The sequence below is a fragment of the Hyaena hyaena genome, unplaced genomic scaffold, assembly GCF_003009895.1.
Source record: "Hyaena hyaena isolate Hyena2069 unplaced genomic scaffold, ASM300989v1 scaffold_21, whole genome shotgun sequence".
NCBI classification, from domain to species: domain Eukaryota; kingdom Metazoa; phylum Chordata; class Mammalia; order Carnivora; family Hyaenidae; genus Hyaena; species Hyaena hyaena.
Genome location: NW_024080653.1, coordinates 496,590 through 509,727, shown reverse-complemented (window position 1 = coordinate 509,727; position 13,138 = coordinate 496,590). Strand labels below are relative to the sequence as shown.

Genomic DNA, 13,138 nt, shown 5'->3' with positions numbered 1-13,138 from the left:
TCTGTTGATGGACACTTAGGCTCTTTCCATGTTTTAGCTATTGTGGAGAGTGCTGCTATGAACATTGGGGTACATGTGCTCCTATGCCTCAGCATTTCTGTATCCCTTGGGTAAATTCCTAGCAGTGCTATTGCTGGGTCATAAGGGAGAAGAAGAGTCAACTTTTTGAAACACTTGGCAGGGAACCATAAGTCTTTTAACGGGTGCCCTTGGGCTTCTGACACTTATTTATTTTGGCAAGAGTGAGGGGCAGCTCAATGAATGTTATTTAACTTTTCACTTTAAGCATCTGTGCACATATGTGTATACTGTTAACAACACGGGTATTTGGGGATGGCTCTTCTGAGCCTTGCAGAATATGTGACATCCCTGATGCCTCCCCCTGGTCCAGCTGCTCAGTTTAGATAGGCGACATGCCCATCTAGGTAGGGTGAGGTGTGTGAAGCGTTGGCCTGGGGCTCAAATTTTACAGGGACACCAACAGAATTCAGTAATCAAGGTAAATAATTTAATGCAATAATTACAGAAAATCAGATCCACAAACTATGGCCAATGGTGTCACTTAGCTTCATGGATAAAATTTTATCAGAATCAGGGCCAGGTTTAGTCTGAGGGGTTACAAACCAGGTAGTGCAAGTACTGAGTCAGATCTGGTCTTTATTTACCATTTTGATACTGTGTCCATCATAGATTTTTGCATTCATTTTGATTTTGTAAAATATTGCATTAAAATATTTATCTTTTTTTTTTGAGAGAGAGAGCGAGCACACATGCAGCAGTGCAAATGAGCAGGGGAGGGGCAGGGGAGACGGAGAGAGAGAATCTCAAGTAGGCTCCACACCCAGAGCAGAGGCTGACATGAGGCACCGTGAGATCCTGACTTGAGCAGAAATCAAGAGTCAGAGGCTCAAGTGACTGAGCCACCCAGGTGCCCCAAATATTAATCTTGATTACTGAGTTTTTTTGAGCCCTTTCTTAAATTTTGTGCCTGAGGTGAATCCTTAGTCCTGGGCCTGCTCAAAATGCACGTTTCCTGGCTGCTTGGTTTGAGAAGTCCTGGGACTTGTATAATCTTTAGCAAATATGAACAGTATCCTTATCCATCAGGAAATGAAGGCTGAGAGAAGTTATGTGTTTCTCATCTTCACATACCTGGTGGAAGATACTTAGCCTCAAAGAATCTTCAGGCTAAAGGGAAGGTTGAGGGGCTCCTGGTGCCTCAGTCCATTGAGCATCCAACTTCGGCTCAGGTCATGATCTCACGGTTTTGAGTTCAAGTCCTGCATTGGGTTCACTGGTGTTAGTGCACAGCTCGCTTTATGCTCTGTTCCCATCCCCATTCTGTGCCCACCGCCCACTCTTCCTCTCTCAAAAATAAAAAAAATAAATACAGTGGAGGTTGAAAATGGAAGCAAATGGAGGAATAATAGAAAGACTCTTTGCTTCCACCTGGATACAGGGCTTGCACAGACTTCACTTAGCAAAGGGATGGCAGAGGGAGGAGAAGGAAGTCAGTAAGCAGCTGCGTCAGACCAGTCACACCCAGCCTGACCTGGACCCAGGAAAGGATCTGGGTGGCCTCCCACCCTCCAACCTCTGCAAAGCTTCCATCAGTCTTTGGGTCAATGTTTATTAGGCACCTGCTTTCTTTTTTTTTTTTAATATTTTTATTTTATTTCTAGGAGAGAGAGAGAGAGACAGCGTGAGCAGGGGAGGGTCAGAGAGAGAGGGAGACACAGACTCTGAAATAGGCTCCAGGCTCTGAGCTGGCAGTCAGCACAGAGCCCGACGTGGGGCTCGAACCCACGAACCGCGAGATCATGACCTAAGCGAAAGTCGGATGCTCAACCGACTAAGCCACCCAGGCGCCCCTAGGCACCTGCTTTCTGACAGGCATGTGCTAAGCACGAGAGGCATGAAATAGGCAGCCTGCCCCTAGGTCCTATGGAGGATTCACACATGAAACAAGTGGATGCCAGGAGGGAGGCATGCAGGGGTATTATGGGAGCAGAGAGGAATGAACCCCACTTGGCTTAGGGAGAGGGGGGAATCAAGACTGGCTTCTTGGAACATAGGGCATCTTAGCTGTCTTAAGGGCCATCACAGTACATGAGAAGTGATCAGTAAGGGGGTGAGGTGGAAGGGGGCTCCAGGCAGCGGGAACAGTATGAGCAAAGGCCAGCAGGGAAGATGCTTTGGAGGGTAGAATGGGATGAGGGCTGGTAATGGGGCCCATGAGAGCTACCGGAGACTGATGTTTGTATCAAGGAGATGGGGGTGGAGTTGGGGTGGGACTTAGGCCAGCAGAGGAGGCTGGAGATGGCTCACCTCTCCCTAGCTGCTAGAACCTGGTGTTAAACTTATGCTCTCTTGGGTGAGATACTCCTGACCACCGTCAGGTGCCCACTTTATGCCAGGCATACTCTGCCCAAGGTTCCCTTAGACATCCTCTCCCTTCTACACCCAGCCTGAGCACACCCTCCCTTTTTTTCATTTTGAAAGTACACAAATGTATAAGTTTTCTAGAGCAAGTGTGGTATAGGAGAGAGGGTATAGCATAATGGTTTGTTTTTTTTTTAAATTTTTTTAAAATGTTTTATTTATTTCTAGGAGAGAGAGAGAGAGACAGCGTGAGCAGGGGAGGGTCAGAGAGAGAGGGAGTCACAGACTGAAACAGGCTCCAGGCTCTGAGCTGGCAGCCAGCACAGAGCCCGACGCGGGGCTCGAACCCACGCACCGCGAGATCATGACCCGAGCGAAAGTCGGGCGCTTAACCAACTAAGCCACCCGGGCGCCCCATATAGCATAATGGTTTAAAAAAAGCTTAGATATGAACCCTGACTGCTCAATTATATACCTTCATGACCTTGGACAAGTCACTTAATCTCTTTTCAGTTTCTCAGTTTCCCTATCTATTTATAAGCTTATGAGGATTATGTGAGTTCATATTTGCCATGAACTTTTCATTTGCCATGCACAGTGGCTGACCTATGGTAACATGCTGTTGTTACATAAAGGCAAAATTGCTTTTACAAAAATGTAAAAAGGTTAATTTTAAAATGACTCAGTAATACAAGATCAAAATCTTTTTGTAAGGTACAACATGGACATTTTCAAAAGGAAGTGATCCTTGGAGACAGATTAGTTTACAGCCTGTTCAGATTCACAATAAAAAAAAAAATTTTGTTGAGTGTTAAGGCAGAGCAGGAAGGCCTGAGAAGTGTGTGGGTGGCATTCCAGGGACACTCCTCTCCCAGGTCTCTCCACTGTGCGAGGTTGGGGGGGGGTCAGGGGTGGGGTTTACAGATGTAGATTATCCAAGAGCACTGGCTGATCTTTTATCTGGAAGGACCCCTCTCTGATACTTCCTCTACCAGCCACATGCCCAGCCATGAGCAGAGAACCTGCCATTTCAGTTTGCTGGCTTGCCGGCTGGCTTTTTTTTTTTTTTTTTTTAATGTTTTATTTGTTTCTGAGAGAGACAGCATGAGCAGGGGAGGGTCAGAGAGAGAGGGAGACACAGAATCTGAAACAGCCTCCAGGCTCTGAGCTAGCTGTCAGCACAGAGCCCGACACGGGGCTTGAACCCACAAACTGTGAGATCATGACCTGGGCCCAAGCCGGACGCTTAACCAACTGAGCCACCCAGGCGCCCCATGCCTGTTGGCTTTTTGAAATACTAAAAGTACTTGAGGACCCCCAGGACTCTCACTGTGAATTCCTAGCAGCCCAGGAACTGGGAACGAAGAGCTGTCTAGGAAAACAATTAATTTCCCTATTAAGTTCAGATGTTGATTTCACCCCAACAAGTGCCTGAGGGTGTCAGGATGGTTCCAGCCTGACACAGTACCCCAGGAGGAGCTGGCAAGGGTAGCCTCCTCGTCAGCTCCCGGATGGAGAAGAACTCGGAGCTCCATGCAGCTAGCTAGTGTAGACCCCTGTCTCCTTGTACCCTACATTCACCTCCTCAGCACTTCTTGACCCCAGCCCGGTGCTGCCCAAGCCTTCAGCCGCTTGAGCCAGGAAGAATGAAGATTGGAGGTGGGAGCCAAGATTAAGGATTTGGATGTGAAAGGCTCCTCCTGAACGTTGGGGGAAAGTTTACATTTCATTTCTATTCATCAGCGCGGGAAGCAGCCCTTGAGGAATAAGAGTCACGGGGCGGGGGGGGGCGGAGAAGCGATTGGAATTGGTGCTGAGTGAAGACTCCAGAAATGAAGGTCAGCAAGAAACTACAGCCACAGCTTGCTCAGAAGAGCCAAATGGGGGCCCCCTTATATCTGAATCGGGTCTGGCCTCGCCCTGGGCCCAAAATGATGTCTCCTGATGGGAAAACTAGGGTCACTAATTTCTCTTCCAACAGGCCAGGTGGGGATGGAATTCAGGCACATCCCCTAAGAGCGCTTTGGGGCTTGGTTCTGGACTACATTGATTGCCCCAAGAGTTTTTCTCCCTTGACTTGTATCATTTCCTTTTCAGAGCCAATCATTAACCTGAGAGGGTGGTTCCCCAGAGGGGGAGTCATGCTCCTGCCAGGGTTGCTGGCGGGGACCCAGCCTCTGGAGGTGACTCCCACACCCCCAGCTGGGCGGGTGGGATTGCAGGGGCCTGGAAGCAGCCCCTTTACTTTGGGACAGTGCTACACTCTGGGGGTGGAGCGCACTGGGCAGATGGAAAACAGCTGCCGGCAACACAGAGGAGGGTGGAGAGTGGATGGCCTCAGTTCCGCATCTGCTCCAGACAGAGACACCAGCTGTGTGACAGGCCTGCTCTGGGCAGTAGGCCCTCACCTTTCTTCTTTGGGCCTGAGATCGGCCTGGGTTCTTTGGCTTAACTTCCCAGCCCCCATTTAAGCAACTGGGACAGAACACCCCTAACCCACCTGTGAGGTGCCGCTCTCAGTCTGGCCCCCTGGAGGGGGAGGAGTAGTGAGCAGCCATCTGCAAGCCCTTTGGGGACAGATCCCTGGGCCCCTGATGCTGAGAAGCCAGGACCGGCCTGGAGAACCAAAGCCTGAGGCCTCCGATGGGCCTTCGCGAAGGGGCGGGGGGTCGCCACAGAGCGGGAGGCTGTGCACCCAGATCGGGAATTCCCCCCTCCGGAGGCCTCTCCGGAGGAGGAGGGGAGTGGGGTGGGCCTCCAGCCTGGCTCAGAGCCCTTCTCCTGTGGCTCCGGGAACGGAGGGGTCTGCCTGTTTCCTGGGATTCCCGGGGGGTCGGCCGGTCGGGAGGCCGGCTCGCCGCCCACCCCAGCCCTCAACCCCGGGGGCCGGGACCTCCGGCGGCGCGCATCCCCGGCGCCCCTTCCCGCGGACCCAGCCCGCGCTAGAGTCCAGCTTTATTGGCTGCCGCCTAGGCCTCCGCCTCGGGGCGCTGCTTGAGCGTGACCGAGGCGCCGCTGCTGACCATGACCGCGGGGTAGAGAGGCTCCAGGAAGGAGGCGAGGAAGCGGTAGAGCAGGCTCGCGCCGCCGGCCACGCCGTAGAAGGAGAGGCAGCCGGCGCCGCAGTCGAGCGCCACGCCGAGCGTGCGGTGGTAGCCGCCGTGCAGCACCGTCTGCGTGTTGTTGTGCCACACGGAGAACTTGAGCGAGTCCCACTCCAGGCACCACGAGTACGGGTTGCGGCCCAGCAGGTAGACGATGTTGCGGCGCGGGCGGCCGCGGAGCGGGGGGCTGCGGCGGTAGGTGAGGCCCAGGCACACCCACGAGTTGGACACCTCGGCCTCCCAGTAGTGGCGGCCCTCGGACAGGCCGCGCGAGCACAGCACCTGCGGCCACTGCTTGAAGCCGGGGAAGGGGCCGCCCGCGGCGAAGGGCTCCAGAAGGATGCCCAGGTTCAGCACCGAGTGGGTCTCCTTAAACAGGAACAGCTCCTCGCTGGCTGTGGTGGGGTCGAAGTTCAGGTTGCAGTAACCTGGGGGGGCGGGAGGGGAAAGGGAACTTGGATGGGGGGGGGAGGGGGGAGTAGGGCTGAGGAAGGGGATACTAAGCTGCATGGCATCTGCACAGTAGTCACCAAGTGCTTCCTGCCTCCTCCCCAGCTCCTGGGAGTGGCCCTTCTTTTCCCCCGCGCCCCTGCTTCTTTTAGTTCCACCCCCAACTCTGGCCCCAGGCCATTGACTTCTCTGGAGAAAGGAGTTGTGTGCTGTCCAAAGGTCTACCTTTCTAGAGTAGCTGAAAATCAATTCCTCCTCCCTGGCTCCACCAGACTCTAACATAATCTCCCTTTTCATTTATTCAGGGCACAAGACTGAGGGGAATCCAGGGAGAGTCAAGGGCTCCTGGAGGAGGTGACTCAGGGGTTCACCAAAGAGACCTATGATATCTCAGAGAAGTCGCTGGGATTTGCCTCCCAGCCCAACTCAGGAGTGGGGCTGCCTAGGCATCAAATGAAAAGGGAGATTGCTTGAGGAAGAAGCGGACAGGGTCATCCAAGCTGGCTTGGCTAAACCCCGGTGGGGAGGTGGGGGGACACTGGCAGACACCCAGCTGAGGGCAACAGTTGTGCCACACCAGAGCCAGGGAGAGTGGGCAGAGCCAGCGTCTGGGCAGGAGGCAGGGCCTTACCCTACTCATGGCCTGTCCCTATCATGGCCTTGAAGTCACAGGCTGAGTCCTTCTGAGGTCTCCAGTCCCAAGTACAAGTTCTGGGCAAGCAAGAGCTGACATCTCTCTGGTGCCCTGGACTGAATGGAGATGGGACTAGGGAAGTCAAGGCACCTGGGGGTCCCACCCTTAGGTCTGGACCTTGGTACTGAGGACTCACACTTGAGAAGTGTTTTCCTGTCCACAGCTGAGGGCAGCAATTCATAGGAGTTCATCTTAATGCCTGGGGGAGATGGAGGGGCTTTGCTGAGGACACTCTTACAGCCCAGCGTCCTTTCCGAGAGGGGCTTGGGATTCCAGGAGGCTGCATCACCTGGGGAAGGTGCACACGGGCAGGCAGGGCTCTCCACCAGTGCCTGCAACCCCAAACACTGCCCCGCAGGGCGGTCCCACCCCCGGAGTGCAGGCGAGTCTCCAGGGGCCCCAGGCTGCCAGATACTGACCCTTCAGAAGGAACTGATTGATGAAGCTGAGACCCACGTCCATCAGCCGTGTCCGGAGCTCCGCCAGGGTCTCTGGCAACTGGAGGAAGCTCTGCTTCTCCTCGCAGTTGGTGCCCATCAGGGGTTCCGAGCAGGCAGGAAAGTGCTTCAGCCTGGGGAACTCCTGAATGCAGGGAGTGGCCGGCAGTGCCGCCCGTTAGCCAGGGGCCAGGCAGGTGCCAGGAGGTCCTGCTTATGCTACGGGCCCCACTGAGCCCAGAATCATGGGGCAGGTGGAGAAATGGCTGGTTTTCAAACCTGGACATCTTTCCTCGCCCTGTCTCTCCCCTCCCCTACCCCCACCCCAGTAGTGTCTTAGATCAAGGCTTTGCCAAAAGTATGGCAAAGTCCATTGAGGAGAGTGGATTAGAAAACATGGAAGGAGGATTCCTTTTAATTGCTAGTCAAACACCTTGCCAGATCTTTCCTGTGGTGTGTGTGGAGAGGTGGACACTGTGAGCAAGAGCTTTGCTCAGAGTTCCCGGGCACAGGGTTTGGGTAGCCCTGGGCCCCACTCATAGAGAAGGTTGCTGTCATGCAGCCTCCGTCAGCGACCCTGCCTGGCACCCTCTTGTGACAAGGACCGGGCCAGGGCTGGCGAAGGAAATGGGGTTTCATTCCAGGCTACATGGATTGGTCTGGTCTCCTTCCCATCCCTGGTCTGGGGGAATCTGGAGAAAGTTAGGCTGTGGCAGATGCCAGGAATCCCAGGGTACACTCCCTTCTGTTCCCGGGAACACGGAGCCGGGCAAAGTTAGGATAAGAAGCCAAGGATATTGGTGTAAGCTCCGGACCCACGGCCTGGGGTGGGGAGGCTCCCTGAGGCAGAAGAATGGACGAAGAGTTGCAGCCCCAAATGCTGATGGCTTAATCCTAGGCCTGAGCAGATCTGGGGTGTCTGGGGGTGGAGAGGGAGTGGAGTTTGTGTCAGGGCCTGGGGCAGAGATAGGAGTGAGGGCGCACAGCTTGCCTGCAGAAATTGCTGGTCACTCTTGTTGGCGAGCAGGGTGCGAAGCCAGATGCTGTCCCCTTCTAGCTTCAGGAGCCGGTTGTGGCTCTGCTGGATGGAGCTGCCCAGCTTCCCCAGAGCGGCTGCCTCCTCTTTCTCGACAAAATCCAAGACCTTCATCTGCAGCTGTTTGACCTCCTGGATGATCTCTGAGAAGCAGGCATTCACCTCATCGCGTGTTGTCTGGATCAATTTCTGTAAGAGTTGGGGGGGGGGCGTTGCAGAGGGTGTGTCAGGAGGCAACTCTGAGCCCCAGACCCCATTGTTGTGGCCCGGAGCCTGCCTAGGCACCCTGTTGCCAACTGCCGGGCCCCACGACATCCACTCCAGGCCCTGAGGGTGCCCCTCAGCCAGATGCAGGGCGCTGGGGGGGAAGCCTGGGCCTGGGAGAGGGTGGGCCAGCCTTACCGAGAGAAAGGCCACCTGCCCCCGGTGCCTCTGGCTGTCAGAGTTGATGATCAGCATCTGGTTTTCCACACTGGCCTGGACCTTCCGAACCTCCACCTGGGGTGAGGCAGGGGGAGGAGGAAAGAGGGCCCCTGATTCTCACAGGTGGCCTTGGAGAAGCCCTTTTGCAAACCCAGAGGAGACATATCTCTTACATTCTTAAGATGCCTTTATGAGATACAGAGAGAAAGGCAGAGCTGAAGGGCAGATGGCCGGGGTCTACCCTACTCTCTCCTCATGGTCTCTCACTCCCTGAGGCTCTCTCCCCATTCTTTTTTTTCTTGAACTCACGAACCCGAGATCATGACCTGAGCCAACATCGAGTTAGACGCTTAACCTGAGCCACCCACGTGCCCTCTCCCCATTCTTAGGAATCAGGTTCCCTGTTCCTGACAGTGATGACCACAGGGTTTCAGGTCACCAAAAGGGGCTGCAGAGGGTTCAGGGGGTTGAGAGGAGGCAGCGGGTGGAGGAGGGGCCGCATCAGACATGGAGCCTTGGAGATAGCTCGCTGGGGTGGTGCTGCCGGGGACACGCTGTGTCCCGAGTTCTATGAAGAAGCCTCCGGTCTCCACCTATTCTAGGAAGAGGCATGTTCTTGTTTATAACAGATGATAGAAGCGTGTTGTGCCAAGTGCCTGTCCAGTGGGACTGCCGCTGGCACACAACAAAATGAGCAGCTTGTCAAGCCAGACCACAAATCAACACACTACCTGCTTTGTTGCCAAAGTGTTACTCTGGACAAAGTGTCAGCTGAGCTGAACAGTGTGGTCAGTTGGTTTACATGCCCTCAGGAGCTCCCTGCAGGGGACCATTAAGTGGTGGCTATGTGGGAATATTACCATTACCGAGTACACTTGATAGAATGACTGAAATAGAAGTGTTGCGCCGTGAAAAGCAGTTCAAATATATTAAGCAAAATTTGAAAGTAGAGATTTGCCCAAACTAACATGACATGTTTATACTTTGACATGTTTTCTTCCAGCCTTTCCTTGATCCATGTGAAAAAGTTAACATGGAACTCACACATACATACAATTATGGACGCTCATTCACCGAACCCGCCAACCCTTTTCTTTTTGATCATTTAATTTTTTAAAAAATTGTACTTAAATCCAAATTAGTTAACATATAGTGTAATAATGGTTTCAGAAGTAGAATTTAGTGATGCATCACTTCCATGTGACGCCCAGTGCTCATCCCAACAAGCGCCCTCCTTAATGCTCGTAGCCCATTTAGCCCATCCCCCCACACCTCCCCTCCAGTAACCCTCACTTTGTTTTCTGTATTTAAGAGTCTCTAATTGTTTGCTTCCCTCTCTCCTTTTATCTTATTTTTGCTTCCCTTCCCATGTTCATCCGTTTTGTTTTGTTTTTTTAATATTTTTTATTTATTTCTAGGAGAGAGAGAAACAGCATGAGCAGGGGAGGGTCAGAGAGAGAGGAAGATACAGACTCTGAAACAGGCTCCAGGCTCTGAGCTGGCAGTCAGCACAGAGCCCGACGCGGGGCTCGAACCCACGAACCGCGAGATCATGACCTAAGCGAAAGTCGGACGCTTAACTGACTAAGCCACCCAGGTGCCCCAATCCGTTTTGTTTCTTAAACTCCACGTATAGTGAAATCATATGATACTTATCTTTCTCTGACTTATTTCACTTAGCACGACACACTCTAGTTCCATCCACATTGTTGCAATTGGCAAGATTTCATCCTTTTGATCACTGAGTAATATTCCATTATATATATCTTCCATTATATATTATACCTATTATATATTACAGAGTGTGTGTATATATATATATACATTATATATTATATCTCCTTTATCCATTCCACAGTTGATGGACGTTTGGGCTCTTTCCATACTTTGGCTATTGTCGATAGCGCTGCTGTAAACATTGGGGTGTGCGTGTTCCTTCGAATCGGCATTTTTTGTGTCCTGCCACCAAGCCTTTCTCAGGTCATGGGCGTGTCGACCCTCCTGACTGTCACCTTGATGGTTGCGTGATTTCCCTCCAAGGGAAGGTGTGCCAGGGCTGGTGAAAGGCTTTCAGGGAGAGACTCAGAACCAGGAGTCCCCTGCGCCTCCGCCCACCCCTCCCCCACCTCCGGCCCCACTCCCTCTTCACCTCCTTCCGGGCGCGCTCCTCCTCCAAGGGGATGGTGTCGTGGTTCTTGTGTTCCTCCAGCAGGCAGGCCCCGCACACGCAGCTGCCTTCCGTGCGGCAGTACAGCCGCCGCAGCTTGCGGTGCTTCCGGCACAGGCGGCTCTTCAGATCCCACACGGGCTCCAGCAGCTGGTGGTCCTGGAACATCTGGTCCTCGAAGTGGCTGCTCAGGTGCTTCTCGCACAGGGAGGCCATGCACTGCAGACACGACTTGACTGACTTGAGCTTCTGGGGGGAGCAGAAGTCGCAGGGCACGTCCCTGGGCCCGGCCAGGGTCCGTGAGGGCCCCAAGGCCTGACCCTTGACCTGGATGAAGCAGGTCACCATCTCCTCCAGGATGACATTCTTGCAGAGGCGTGGCCTGGAGGGGAAGCTCTCCCGGCACTGGGGGCAGTACAGGGTCTCGCCTGTGGTAGCCAGGTGGTCCCAGAAACCTTGGAGGCAGGTCATGCAGAAGTTGTGCCCGCAGGCGGTGGTGACCGGGTTGCGGAACACCTCCAGGCAGATGGGACAGAGGACTTGGTCCTCACATGTGTGGAGACTGCTGTTACTCATCAGGAGCTGAGCCTGGGAAGGTCTTGAGGGCTGGGCCGGGGGCTGCGGGGCTGGGCTGTGGTCCTGGACTGGCCCTGAGAAGATAGAGCAAAGGCATGAAGAAGCCAGGGCAGGAGCTGAGGGGTCTTGGAGGGGCACACCGCTCCTTCTCATAGAAGCAGCTTCTGCCCATGGGGTACAGAGACCATGTCATTGGTCAACCAACCTGGGGGGAGGGGGCAGGGCATAACGGGGATTGTGTTCTCTGTGTCCCAGCCCTGACTCCTGCAACAAACCTTGGACAAGCAAGAGGGTGGACAGAGGAAGTCACATTGACGTAAAGGAAAGGAGCCAGTTCTTTGGCCCTTCGGAAGGAAGGCAGGAAGCGCAAGTACTTACGTGAAACTTTCTGCATGTCAGGGAAGGCTAGAGGCTTGGTTGCCCTGTGGTGGGACAGAAAAGAACCCCCAGGCACTTAGGTGCAGGGGACTTGCCCTGGTCCCACTTCACCAGCTGTTGGGAGGGTCCCCATCGGGGGGGGAGGGGTCCCTGTGTGCCCCCACCCCGGCCCTCTCCATCTCCTGGGATCTGATGACCATCTTCTCACCTTTCCCTTCGGCTGCTGTTCTGTTATCTCCCTATCAAGTTGGCCCCCCTCCTCGAAGACTACCCCCAGTTTTGTTCCCTGACATCACAATTCAAGTATGCCCAGACCCCAGCATGCTGCTTGTGATGTCAGTAGGGCAAAAGGTGTGCCACCGGACGTGCAACGGGTGCTGACGTGTCCTGCCTCTCTGTGGGTGACTCTTCACTCCAGAGCAGTGTCGCTGATGCACCTGGAGCCACTTGCAGTGGACCTAAGGGACTCACATTAGGGACTGGAGAGGAAAATGGGAACAAAGTGACGGTAGGCTCTTGGGCAACTCTTTAATGCGTCTGGACCATGGTTCTTTTCTTGTGAATTGACAGGGTTGTTTTAACGATATTCCAAGGCCTCTTCTTGGTCTAAAGTTGAACGATCAACACTATCTGATTGGTGATTCTCAAGACTGTTGCTTCCACTCTGATTCTGATCTTCAGAAGGAGAAAATGGATGAGCGAAGCAGAAGAGGGACTCTCCTGGCTCTGTGATTGCTTCCTTGTCGGTTTCTGTTTCCTTTTCTCCCCCACCCAACAGGATAAATGCCCTGAAAAGCCTGCAATACATCACCGTCTTGCTCCAAAACATTAGAGTGGCCCTGTTTGTTGGCTAGAAATGGTAAATAGAAGGCATCTCCTTTCCCCATCTTAGAAGAAACATTTTCAACATTTCTCCGTTAAGAATGATGTTTGTGGGGTGCCTGGGTGGCTCAGTGGGTTAGGCATTTGACTCGACTTCAGCTCAGGTCATGATCCCCTGGTTCGTGAGTTCAAGCCCTGCATCAGGCTCTGTGCTGATGGTGCAGAGCCTGCTTAAGATTCTCTCTCTCTCTCCATCCCTCTCTCTCTCTTTTTTTTTTAATTTTTTTTTAATGTTTTGTTTATTTCTAGGAGAGACAGAGAGACAGCGTGAGCAGGGGAGGGTCAGAGAGAGAGGGAGTCACAGACTCTGAAACAGGCTCCAGTCTCTGAGCTGGCAGTCAGCACAGAGCCCGATGCGGGGCTCGAACCCACGAACCGCGAGATCATGACCTAAGCGAAAGTCGGACGCTTAATCGACTAAGCCACCCAGGCGCCCCTCCCTCCCTCTCTCTCAAAAGAAATAAAATATACAACAAAAAAGGCTTCTGATAAATTCCTCTTAAAAACAAAATACTCTTTTCTCCATGTTTTATATTAGAAATCATTAACAGAAAAATGACATACACACATTCTGGTATATGAGACATAGACTCTGAGCAGTCAGGTTTG

At 53.2% G+C, this 13,138-nt stretch overlaps 1 protein-coding gene and 1 non-coding gene across 4 annotated transcripts; both read right to left on the bottom strand.

The window, feature by feature from the left end:
- Positions 1 to 2,708: 2,708 nt before the first annotated feature.
- Positions 2,709 to 2,793, bottom strand: TRNAE-UUC. Its single transcript has one exon. It is a non-coding gene; the product is annotated as a tRNA-Glu (tRNA).
- A 2,532-nt stretch (positions 2,794 to 5,325) lies between these two features.
- On the bottom strand, positions 5,326 to 11,918 carry LOC120228272 (E3 ubiquitin/ISG15 ligase TRIM25-like). 3 transcript variants are annotated; one of them, XM_039226566.1, is made up of 8 exons: positions 11,856 to 11,918; positions 11,648 to 11,691; positions 10,676 to 11,343; positions 8,506 to 8,601; positions 8,059 to 8,292; positions 7,050 to 7,212; positions 6,767 to 6,919; positions 5,326 to 5,914 (listed from the first exon to the last, which is right to left on the bottom strand). In XM_039226566.1, exons 2-8 carry the CDS (start codon positions 11,661 to 11,663, stop codon positions 5,352 to 5,354), a joined length of 1,893 nt encoding a protein of 630 aa, XP_039082497.1. In that variant the 5' UTR covers positions 11,664 to 11,691; positions 11,856 to 11,918; the 3' UTR covers positions 5,326 to 5,351. The 3 variants fall into 3 exon arrangements, with proteins under 3 accessions (XP_039082497.1, XP_039082498.1, XP_039082499.1); XM_039226567.1 differs by having other exon boundaries at positions 6,767 to 6,829; XM_039226568.1 differs by lacking the exon at positions 6,767 to 6,919.
- Between the last annotated feature and the right edge of the window lie 1,220 nt (positions 11,919 to 13,138).

Coding starts and splice junctions, on each gene's coding strand:
- LOC120228272 (XM_039226566.1), bottom strand. Junction 7,213..8,058: donor GTGACCAGCAATTTCTGCAG/GCAAGCTGTGCG, acceptor CCCTGCATTCAG/GAGTTCCCCAGGCTGAAGCA. Junction 6,920..7,049: donor CAATCAGTTCCTTCTGAAGG/GTCAGTATCTGG, acceptor CACCTTCCCCAG/GTGATGCAGCCTCCTGGAAT.